The following is a 12,316-nucleotide window of genomic DNA, read 5'->3' on the forward strand; positions in this document are numbered from 1 at the left end:
CAAAACATTTTAGAGATGGTTTCAACACTCAGAGTTAAAAAGTATAAATGATTCTCTCTTGAATTCCTGGAAATTCTTTTTAGCTAGTGGAGCATAAGTCATTTTGGATGACTTTTGTTTATTTTCCTCTTTGAAGAGAAGTTGGCTTTTATAAGTATCCAAGGGTGTTATTTAATGATTTCAGACATCTTGCAAGAGAAGATGTTTGTCACAAGAACTATTCTAGCTGCAATGTGCAGGCTGAGTGAGCTGCAGTGTGCAGGGTGAGTGAGCTGCATGCCCTGTCTGTGGATCAGAATTAACTCATTGATATTGATGGTGCAACCTGTATTCATCACCATGAATTATAATTCACCTTCCATCATTGATCAGCCTTTCAAGAGCAGCAAAGCTGCAGCATCCAGGTCATGCACTCATGCATTATCATCCCATTAAAGCAGGAAAGCACTTGATTTGTGGGTTAATAGTCTGATGTATCTCAAGATAAAGTATGCTTCTTGATGGTCTCTGCTTAAGAAATTTGAACAATTTTAATGAGACATAGTGCAATCCTTTTGGCTTCCTATGGGATATGACACTGCAAAGGGAAGAGTTGAACCTTATCAGGCCCCAAGTGGTTGCCCAGATAGTTACCAACACCAGTTCATGATAACACATCCTTTGTTCTTGGGTTTTGGCATTTATGGCTTTTGTTGAATTTAACAGGAAATGTTTGTTGGTAAGGCAAAATCCATTGCAGAACCCCATATAGGCTGCCCAGAAAAATTAAGTTCCTTCTTTTCAGTTGTGCTGTCTTCATTTTAGGAGAAAGTTCTTCCTTTTCAAGGGAGCAACTATTTTGCTCCATAAGGGTGACCTTGGTAGAGGTTAGATGCTTCTGCATGTCTGCTTCCTCTTTAATACCTGTTCTGGTATTAATGATAATGTGATAGGGTAGTGTATTCTACAGACACAGGAAATTACATTTCTCCAAGAATACCAACCCAATCACATTACTATCAATCCCTCACACTCTTTCCTGCATCTTCAAAAGTTTTTCGCTCATGCTTAAACTGGTAAACATCTGTTATATGGGTTGCAACCTCGAGGAGTAAAGGGAGGTAATTTGTAAGAGTTACTTTATATTCATCTACTTACTATAGCTGGGAAGATGATTTTTTTCACCTCATCTTTTCATGATTGCTGGCAGGGCTAGCGCCAGACCCGGCCAGACTATCTGGCGCCCTAGGCAAGGTTAGATTCTGGCACCGCCCCCCACCCCCCAATATCAATTTAAAAATTTATAAACAATATATTTTTTTTAAACATGCGCCCCCTGAAATCAGATCCCAAGGTGGCTGCCTAGTTTGCCTATATGGTAGCACCGGCCCTGATTGCTGGATTCAGGATGTAGCTGAGTTTATGTCCTAATGGTAATGTGATTGCATAATTATTCTCAGAGAATCATAATGCACTAAAAAATGTACTTTTTCCTTAGCAGAAATGAAGTTTATTTGCAATAATGCATTATATTGCCCTGTTGCGTTGTCATGATATATTTATTTTGTTGGTGTGTCATGCAATTAAAATGGCATTTCACTATCAGAATTGTACACTAAATGTAATTAAGCATGGTGTGGTAAATGCAACTATAAAGAATTGCATAATACACTTTAGGAAGATAAACCAGAAATATCAAGTATTAAAAGATAAAATATAAAAGGTAAATGTGTTAAAATTACTTACAGTGCATAGCAGGTAAAACCAAAAAAGTAATTTAAAAAAAGAAACAAATTAAGGGTCAAAATTTGCTAGGCAAACAATATTCAGTATTTTGTTAAATTTAAAGTGTTTGTGTTTTACTACTTTCGGTGGACTTTTTTCTGTTCACATTTCTATGCCAATATAGTAGAAATTAAATCCCTACCTATAGTCATTTGTCACTATAAGACAACTGAGAGGAGTCATACAAGTTTGCTGTACACATTATAATGATATGCATTATACACAGAATTACTCTTACATGAGGTAGTAGCGATCCTTTACCATATCTATCCTATAAACAGGACTTATACAGAGCTACCATTATATGTACTATACATTACATCTATATTTTGTTAATAATATCACCATATTTAATATGTAATACACATTTTTAACATTCATTTGTAATAATACATTCAGTGAAAATATCTCATCACTGTAAGTCATAATCATTTACTATTGGAAGAAGAATGTGCCTGTACTGTGTACAAGAAACTTCAATTAAGTAAAGTCATGGATATAGCAAAGTAATGCTTTTAAATCCATATGAATCATATCTTTCTTGGTAGATAGTAGATTTTGATTGACTTATTAGATCTCATGTGTCTATAAGAGTTTCTTATGCATTGCATATACACATATACATTTATCTTTTTTTGAGACAAATTTGCAGTGACATTGGCTTGAATGTAATTTATACAGTCAAAGTGTGCTTGATCACTGAAATCATTACTGAGTGGAAGGACAGCCTGTCTGAAATAGTCAAAGTTGAGGTGTAGTGTTAAGTATGAATTTTTGAGCCTGTTGTAAGATGGTGTTTTTTGCAAGCTCACACAATAGTGTGAAGGATCAGTGACATTGTATAATATGTATGCAACAATGAACATCAAATAATTTTTATGTTATACGGTTTGTAAACAATAAACAATTAAGAGAAGCAAGAATTTGGCCACAATAGATAAGAATTGATGCACAGTTTTATAAAATGGGAAATAGAAAACAGTGTGGACAAAAACTAATAAACTTAATAATTATCATTTCAGTATTGTTGACGTCACCACCTGTCTTTATTTCACCTTCTTCGATCCATTGGTATATGGAACTTTCCTTCGAGAATTTTTCCAGTAAGACAGCTTTTTCTCATCACTTTCTCAACTAGTAGTATATTTTAAAGAAAAAATGAACTGCTTATTCAGTATAAAATGTGTAGAAAAAGTAGTACTTACAAGGTTTTACTTTTTAGCTCTCTCATAAGGGGTCATTTTTCACTTTCTGTCATGAAAGGTGACCTTTTATAGAAGTGGTCGTTCAAGAAAGGTTTTAGTGTACCTTGCCAGTCTTTAATGGATTTTTAAAAATTAAGACATTTGTAATAGTAAGTTGATCAGGAAATTGTTGTTTTTAAAATCTTTGTTCATTAAAAAGAACTATTTTATAAAGCAGTGAGGTTTGAATTGGATCTAGCTTCTGAGGAATAGGAAATGAATTGCATAGTCATCCATACATGCATTTGTTCATTCTAATGGAAATGTGTTACACGGTCATCCATACATTCATTTGTAGATTCTAATGGAAATGTGTTACACGGTCATCCATACATTCATTTGTAGATTCTAAGGGAAATGAGTTACATGGTCATCCATACATTCATTTGTAGATTCTAATGGAAATGAGTTACACAGTCATCCTTACATTTATTTGTAGATTCTAAGGGAAATGAGTTACATGGTCATCCATACATTCATTTGTAGATTCTAATGGAAATGTGTTACATAGTCATCCATACATTCATTTGTAGATTCTAATGGAAATGAGTTACACAGTCATCCATACATTCATTTGTAGATTCTAATGGAAATGAGTTACACAGTCATCCTTACATTCATTTGTAGATTCTAAGGGAAATGAGTTACACGGTCATCCATATATTCATTTGTAGATTCTAATGGAAATGAGTTACACAGTCATCCATACATTCATTTGTAGATTCTAATGGAAATGAGTTACATGGTCATCCATACATTCATTTGTAGATCCTAATGGAAATGAGTTACACGGTCATCCATACATTCATTTGTAGATTCTAATGGAAATGAGTTACACAGTCATCCATACATTCATTTGTAGATTCTAATGGAAATGAGTTACACAGTCATCCATACATTTATTTGTAGATTCTAAGGGAAATGAGTTACATGGTCATCCATACATTCATTTGTAGATTCTAAGGGAAATGAGTCACATGGTCATCCATACATTCATTTGTAGATCCTAATGGAAATGAGTTACACGGTCATCCATACATTCATTTGTAGATTCTAATGGAAATGAGTTACACAGTCATCCATACATTCATTTGTAGATTCTAATGGAAATGAGTTACACAGTCATCCATACATTTATTTGTAGATTCTAAGGGAAATGAGTTACATGGTCATCCATACATTCATTTGTAGATTCTAAGGGAAATGAGTTACACAGTCATCCATACATTCATTTGTAGATTCTAATGGAAATGAGTTACACAGTCATCCTTACATTCATTTGTAGATTCTAATGGAAATGAGTTACACAGTTATCCTTACATTCATTTGTAGATTCTAAGGGAAATGAGTTACATGGTCATCCATATATTCATTTGTAGATTCTAATGGAAATGAGTTACACAGTCATCCATACATTCATTTGTAGATTCTAATGGAAATGAGTTACATGGTCATCCATACATTCATTTGTAGATCCTAATGGAAATGAGTTACATGGCCATCCGTACAGTCATTTGTAGATTCTAATGGAAATGTGTTACACAGTCATCCGTACATTCATTTGTAGATTCTAATGGAAATGAGTTACACAGTCATCCATACATTCATTTGTAGATTCTAATGGAAATGAGTTACACAGTCATCCTTACATTCATTTGTAGATTCTAAGGGAAATGAGTTACACGGTCATCCATATATTCATTTGTAGATTCTAATGGAAATGAGTTACACAGTCATCCATACATTCATTTGTAGATTCTAATGGAAATGAGTTACGTGGTCATCCATACATTCATTTGTAGATCCTAATGGAAATGAGTTACACGGTCATCCATACATTCATTTGTAGATTCTAATGGAAATGAGTTACACAGTCATCCATACATTCATTTGTAGATTCTAATGGAAATGAGTTACACAGTCATCCATACATTTATTTGTAGATTCTAAGGGAAATGAGTTACATGGTCATCCATACATTCATTTGTAGATTCTAAGGGAAATGAGTTACACGGTCATCTATACATTCATTTGTAGATTCTAATGGAAATGAGTTACACAGTCATCCTTACATTCATTTGTAGATTCTAATGGAAATGAGTTACACAGTTATCCTTACATTCATTTGTAGATTCTAAGGGAAATGAGTTACATGGTCATCCATATATTCATTTGTAGATTCTAATGGAAATGAGTTACACAGTCATCCATACATTCATTTGTAGATTCTAATGGAAATGAGTTACATGGTCATCCATACATTCATTTGTAGATCCTAATGGAAATGAGTTACACGGTCATCCATACATTCATTTGTAGATTCTAATGGAAATGAGTTACACAGTCATCCATACATTCATTTGTAGATTCTAATGGAAATGAGTTACACAGCCATCCATACATTTATTTGTAGATTCTAAGGGAAATGAGTTACATGGTCATCCATACATTCATTTGTAGATTCTAAGGGAAATGAGTTACACGGTCATCCATACATTCATTTGTAGATTCTAATGGAAATGAGTTACACAGTCATCCTTACATTCATTTGTAGATTCTAATGGAAATGAGTTACACAGTTATCCTTACATTCATTTGTAGATTCTAAGAGAAATGAGTTACATGGTCATCCATATATTCATTTGTAGATTCTAATGGAAATGAGTTACACAGTCATCCATACATTCATTTGTAGATTCTAATGGAAATGAGTTACATGGTCATCCATACATTCATTTGTAGATCCTAATGGAAATGAGTTACATGGTCATCCATACATTCATTTGTAGATTCTAATGGAAATGAGTTACACAGTCATCCATACATTCATTTGTAGATTCTAATGGAAATGAGTTACACAGTCATCCATACATTTATTTGTAGATTCTAAGGGAAATGAGTTACATGGTCATCCATACATTCATTTGTAGATTCTAAGGGAAATGAGTTACACAGTCATCCATACATTCATTTGTAGATTCTAATGGAAATGAGTTACACAGTCATCCTTACATTCATTTGTAGATTCTAATGGAAATGAGTTACACAGTTATCCTTACATTCATTTGTAGATTCTAAGGGAAATGAGTTACACGGTCATCCATACATTCATTTGTAGATTCTAATTGAAATGAGTTACATGGTCATCCGTACAGTCATTTGTAGATTCTAATGGAAATGAGTTACACAGTCATCCATACATTCATTTGTAGATTCTAAGGGAAATGAGTTACATGGTCATCCATACAGTCATTTGTAGATTCTAATGGAAATGTGTTACACAGTCATCCATACATTCATTTGTAGATTCTAATGGAAATGAGTTAAACAGTCATCCATACATTCATTTGTAGATTCTAATGGAAATGAGTTACACAGTCATCCATACATTCATTTGTAGATTCTAAGGGAAATGAGTTACATGGTCATCCATAGTCATTTGTAGATTCTAATGGAAATGTGTTACACAGTCATCCATACATTCATTTGTAGATTCTAATGGAAATGAGTTAAACAGTCATCCATACATTCATTTGTAGATTCTAATGGAAATGAGTTACACAGTCATCCATACATTCATTTGTAGATTCTAATGGAAATGAGTTACACAGTCATCCTTACATTCATTTGTAGATCCTAAGGGAAATGAGTTACACAGTCATCCATACATTCATTTGTAGATTCTGATATCAAATGTTGCTAGCCATGTTGACCACAGAGATACAGATTAATAAATTCTATTCCTGCATTTGACAAACCATTTAGCAGAATAATGGTTGACCATGCCAGTCCTTTACCTAAAACCAAATCAGGCAAGTAATACTTGTTGACCATAATGTGTGCATCAACAAGATTTACAGAGGCAATTCCTTAGAGAAATATTAAAACTTAAACCATAGTAAAAGCTTTGATAAAGTTTTTTTATAACATTTTTTGGCCTTCAGAATCTGTTTGGTCTCATCAGTGGTCAGATTTTATGTCTGGAATTGTCCAACAAGTTATGCCTGAATTAAGCATCCAAAAGTTCAGCTCTTCTGCCTAACACCTGAAAGTCATGAGGCTGCCTATCACCCTGAAAGTCAAGGGGCTGCCTATCTCCCTAAAGTCAGGGGGCTTTGGAAAGATTTCATCAAACTTTGAAGAATATGATTCCGTCATATTGCTTTTGATACAGAAAATGATTGGGACAAGGATGTCCATTTGCTGTTGTTTGCTGTTTGTGAATCAATTCAAAGATCATTAGGTTTCTGACCTAGTCTTTTGGACATACTGTCTGTTAACCATTGAAGTTTTTAAAAGAGAAATGTCTTTCAACTTAAGATTCAGAGATTAATCTTCTTAACTGTGTCTCTGATTTCAAATATAAGTTGTAAGTGCTTGTGCATAGCAAAAACTAATCTGCTCAGTCAGAAATGAAATTAAGGTATGACAGAAATACAAAAGAAATAAGTTTTCAACCAGATGATAGAGTTATGACACTCTTGCTCGTACCTCAAAATCTTCAACAGGTGAAGTATTGTGGTCGTTATACAATTGAAAAGAACATAAGTGACTTAAATCATATCATTATTAACTTCATCTGCTGGGCAGAGCAATGGGTGACTAAAGCAGTAAAAGAGGTGGGTGGGGTGGAGTTGCAGTATATTTCACAAAAGGCATGGATTCTTATTTGTTGTTACAAGTATTTTGCGGTATTGAAGGCCCGCATGGAAACTCACCACACAAAAAAGTGTTTTGGCCTCAACTTCAGTCATGTCCACACACCTAATTTGGGTGGCTGATCTATATTTATACTTACGATAGCAGGGGTCTTGGTCTGTGCAGTTTGTTAGGAATAATCAGTAGAACAAAACATCATAGACCTTGATCAGCAGGTTGATTATAATATTATGGCAGATCAGGATTGTTGTTTTTTGCAGCTTCACTTGACTTATATGTGAGTATGTACAGCAGACAACTGTTGGAATGTATTTTGTAGGAGATTGAAATGCCCCGCTAATTCAGATAATTTTCTTCTTTCCTCATTTATTCAGATTAGCATACAGTGATAGTTTCCTGAATAAGTTAGAAAAAAATTGCAAAAAGACTTCCCAGGAATATTCTTTCTTAATACCTGGATACAGTCAAATTAATGGAGCCCAGAATAAACAGGCCTTTTCTTACTTTAAATCGTCTGTTTATGGCAATAACAAATTTCTAAGCAAGACATGTTTTCATTACTTAATATATTTAATACTACAGTACTATCATAATACAGATCATTTTTTTTTTTTTCTTCCATAGATGCAGTATATGTGCTGAATTTAAACTGAAATTTTTTAAATTAATGATTTTCTGATCCTTTGACAGAGTGACCCCACCTGGTATCCTCTTTTCCTACAAATCCCAAATGGATGAAACAGACGATGATGACACAGTCAGCCTCCCATACCAGGCATCAAATTCCAAGGATGGTGATGAGTATATGGATGCCAGCTATGATAGCACACACTTTGATCGTCAACAGGGACGCTTTAATCATAACATAAATAGTGATGTCAGCATTGCATCAGGATCACTCAGGCTTGACCCAGAATATTATCAGAACATTGCATAAATCATCTACTATGATTATCTCTGATTATTGTAATTGCTGCATCAAAAGATTCTAAGTGGTTACTAGCAATCTAGTGATAAAGTGCGTTACTAATTCCAAAGATACATAATGTATAGTTGGTGTGAAAAAAGGTAACAACTCAAAGACTTAGGTACACATATTATATCCTCTCTGTCTACAGTACCATATATACTCACTTATAAGTTGAGTCAAACAGCAAACAACAAAGATCCTGATCTGCTATAGTATATTGTGAATGCAGATCTGGGTCTGTGTTGTTTGTTCTATTGATTACACCATGCAAACTGCACAGACCCAGATCTGCCAGTGCATTATGTGACAGCAGATCTGTGTCTGTGCAGTTGGGCTCATCTAAAACCTGTTCTGGACTTTAGATCCACAACTTACAGTTTGACCTATGGATCCAGTGTGTACTGTGTCAGAACTTTAAAAAATGATTTAAGTTCTAAATTACCATACTTATTGGATAGTACATTCCACTTTACCATTTACATTAAAAATTTACATAAAGTCAGAACTTGTTTAAAATTATTATATTCACAGCAAAATGTTCTGATGTTCTAACACTATGTACACCTCTCCCGCGATAACTTGTGCACATCAGGGTCCAAAAACACAGACCACACTATAAGTGAGGGTGCGAGTTACTGAGGGACCTCCAAAAACTGTGCTAGACATCCAGAGAACTGCAGGGCTGGGGAAGGACTGGGCTATATAATGACTGAATCCTTGTTTTACAATCACATCGAGAATAATTGTCAATAAAGCACTTTTTCTGATAAAGTTGTTCCTTATTCTCTATAAATTACATTTTTTTTCAAAATGTCCAACATCTGAAAGATCGATAACAGGATTCCAACTGGTTTCAACAACCAACACAATATGCGAAAACATTTGTATATTACATCACGGCTTTTTGTTTTGTTGATTAGTCTTGTTCCCGGAGAAATGTGTAATAGTATTTTGTGAAACAAGGAGTCTGTGAAGCAGGGAACCAGACTAACTGTTGATACACTACCAAACAAGATTCCATTTTATCAGAAACAGCAACATTTATTTCATGAGACAATCGTCTACATGGAAACTCAATTTCTGTGTTATTCAGTTAGTAAAATATTGATACTTTGATTTCATTGCAAGTAATAGTGAAACTTGTTACATCCTTGAGGATATCTCTGTGTGAAAATTCTTGAATTCTCTGAAACTCGTTTTCCCCACAATGGTCTGTATCTGTGAAACAAAGCTCTTTATTTTACAAAGTTCTCATTTGCTTGGTTGCCTTGCTATCTTTAATCACAGTTATGATTGAGTAGGTTAATTTAAGGTAGTTTATTTAGATTATGTACACAATAACATTTATAACAGTGTTCGATTGATTAACTGAAACGAGTTACCCGACTGGGACCACGGGTTCTTAAGCATGTAGGATTTATATGCCTTTTAGCTATTTTTTAAAATTCCACCTCCTTTATTTGATTCAAAAGACATAATGTGCTAATAGAAAATAAGGCCTGCTATTTATCTAGTACAACAATACAACAAATGCTTCTGCTAGTCCGATATCAAAACACGGTGGGCACTTAATTAGGTTCTCAAAGAAATGCTCGCTGACATTACAGTTACAGTAGATTGACACTTTTACGTTTAATTACATGAGGACACACTGCATTTATCAGGATTACACTTAAAAGGAATTAAAAGATAGGACTAGAACACGAATTTCAATTGATAAAAAAATTATTTAATTGGTATTTATTTATTAAAGTACTACCTCCACTAGGCGTGACATTTTCATTGATTAAAATTTCCTTGAATATCATTAATTGCAGTCTACTAAGAATGTATTTGGAATGAAAATGTAACAAATTTTATGACTTCTTATTAAAAGTTGATAGTTCATAATGTTGATTAAAATTTCCAGGTCCTATCTACCGTTTTTGTCGATAAAACAAGCGATATATCAAAGTTTCCATTACCCATTTTGATAGCACTTTTCTTCAAGTTCAACAATTAAGGTTCAAATTTTGGTATTTTTTGGTTTAAGTAATGGGATCAACACCTGATTGTGCATTATAAGTGGGTTCACAAGTTATTGAGGGAGTGGTGTATAAAGGTCTTCTCACACACTGAAGCATTGTACATGATCAGTTTCTGACAGTCCAGATAGAGTTTGAGTGCTTCCAGGGATAGAAAATGGGTTTCTTATTCCTCCACTTGTGACACTCTTTCAGTTACACTACAGCTAATAAATTCAGAAAGTGATAAGATACACAAGTTGTTGCTAATGGCAACTATTAATGCTTATAGAGGATATAAACAAATTCCAGACTTACATACCTTATAATGTAAAGATTCAGAAACTTATACCAAATTGAACAATTTAAAATTTGGAAGTTAAATCCCATTCATTATTTAAAAATGTTCTTACAGTGAAAATATAATTATCAATACCAATAACTAAGTCTGCTTTAGAGTGCTCAGCCCATTGGTGACTCATTGTGATTACTCAGCAGTTGTCTACACAGCTTGCCAGAACATGTTGCACAAACTCCTCAGCAGTAAATTTTTAACTGGGTAACAGTTGTCTTGTTTCTCCAGTTTGTTAAGAAAACAGTAACCATCTTTCATAATCATACAATTCATTGTCTTGATAGATCATCCTAGTGCATCATTTTTCATCCCCGTACAACACAGTTGGAAGGAGATTTATTAATGTACTAGTTTACAACACAGTTGGAAGGAGATTTATTAATGTATTAGTCTGCTTTTTTGTTCATTCATTCATTATGCTCTCAATTTATCTGATCCTATTTCACAAACACTTTTGAAATTTTTTGGATCCATTTCATGGAGCTTAATTCAGCCACACTAAAACTAGGTCACTGTGCTCTAATTGCAATGCTTAAGTGACATAGAGATCATTGTAACATAATTTTTGGGCTTGCATGACTTTTGAATTTTGATCCATACTGGTCTGTACAATATTGAGTATTCCAAATGTGCTCCAGTTGGTGAATGTTTCCAATAAGCACCTTATTTTTGTTTTGTTTTTAGTTTGTCTGACAATTGTATTGTGTTTTGATTGTGATGCTTGGTAGTTTTGTTTATATTTTCATTCCTTTCAGCAGATAAACAGGGATGTATTGGTCATGGCATGAGGTTTTGCTGTCGAGAAGTTACATAATAAGTTGCATACATTTTGCTTTCTTCCATGCCCTGCAGATGTTGTCCTTATTGCCCTGCAGACATTACCTTTATAGCCCTGTAGACTGATGTCATGAATCTTCCATCTACGCACTTTAGGTCAAATTGGGGTGGGTTTTTTATTTAAATGCCATGTACAGAGAAAACTTTGCAAACAGTAATGGAAAATTTGCATACGGATTAGATGCAAACATTGGGCTGATGATCATACTAATAGAAAAAAATATATTTTTATAATAACAATAATACTGACAAATGTATTTTATTATACTACATAAGAATTCATTGTATTTAAAAATGAAGTTCAATTTATTGACACAATCCACTCTTCCACAAGCCCTTCAAAATGTATCATATACTTTTTGTAATGTCTTAATGAAAACACGTGAAACTAGATATTTTACAAATTATTGAAAAGTATGTTTAATTTTAAATTGGAATGAAGATGTACATTTTAGAACATTGAAATAAAAAATACAGTGTCTGA

General features: G+C 33.7%; 1 protein-coding gene across 2 annotated transcripts in view; it reads left to right on the forward strand.

Annotated features, from left to right (window-relative positions):
* LOC149789044 (transmembrane protein adipocyte-associated 1 homolog) overlaps window positions 1-12,316 on the forward strand; it is a 59,792-nt gene extending 47,476 nt beyond the window's left edge. For both annotated transcript variants that reach the window (XM_089975227.1, XM_089975228.1), the window contains exons 10-11: window positions 2,787-2,867; window positions 8,358-12,316. In XM_089975227.1, the coding sequence (XP_089831353.1) occupies window positions 2,787-2,867; window positions 8,358-8,604 (328 nt within the window). In that variant the 3' untranslated portion in view covers window positions 8,605-12,316. The remainder of the gene's footprint in view (window positions 1-2,786; window positions 2,868-8,357) is intronic.

The sequence above is a fragment of the Sinohyriopsis cumingii genome, chromosome 11 (assembly GCF_028554795.1).
Source record: "Sinohyriopsis cumingii isolate HCF-2022 chromosome 11, ASM2855479v2, whole genome shotgun sequence".
NCBI classification, from domain to species: Eukaryota; Metazoa; Mollusca; class Bivalvia; order Unionida; family Unionidae; genus Sinohyriopsis; species Sinohyriopsis cumingii.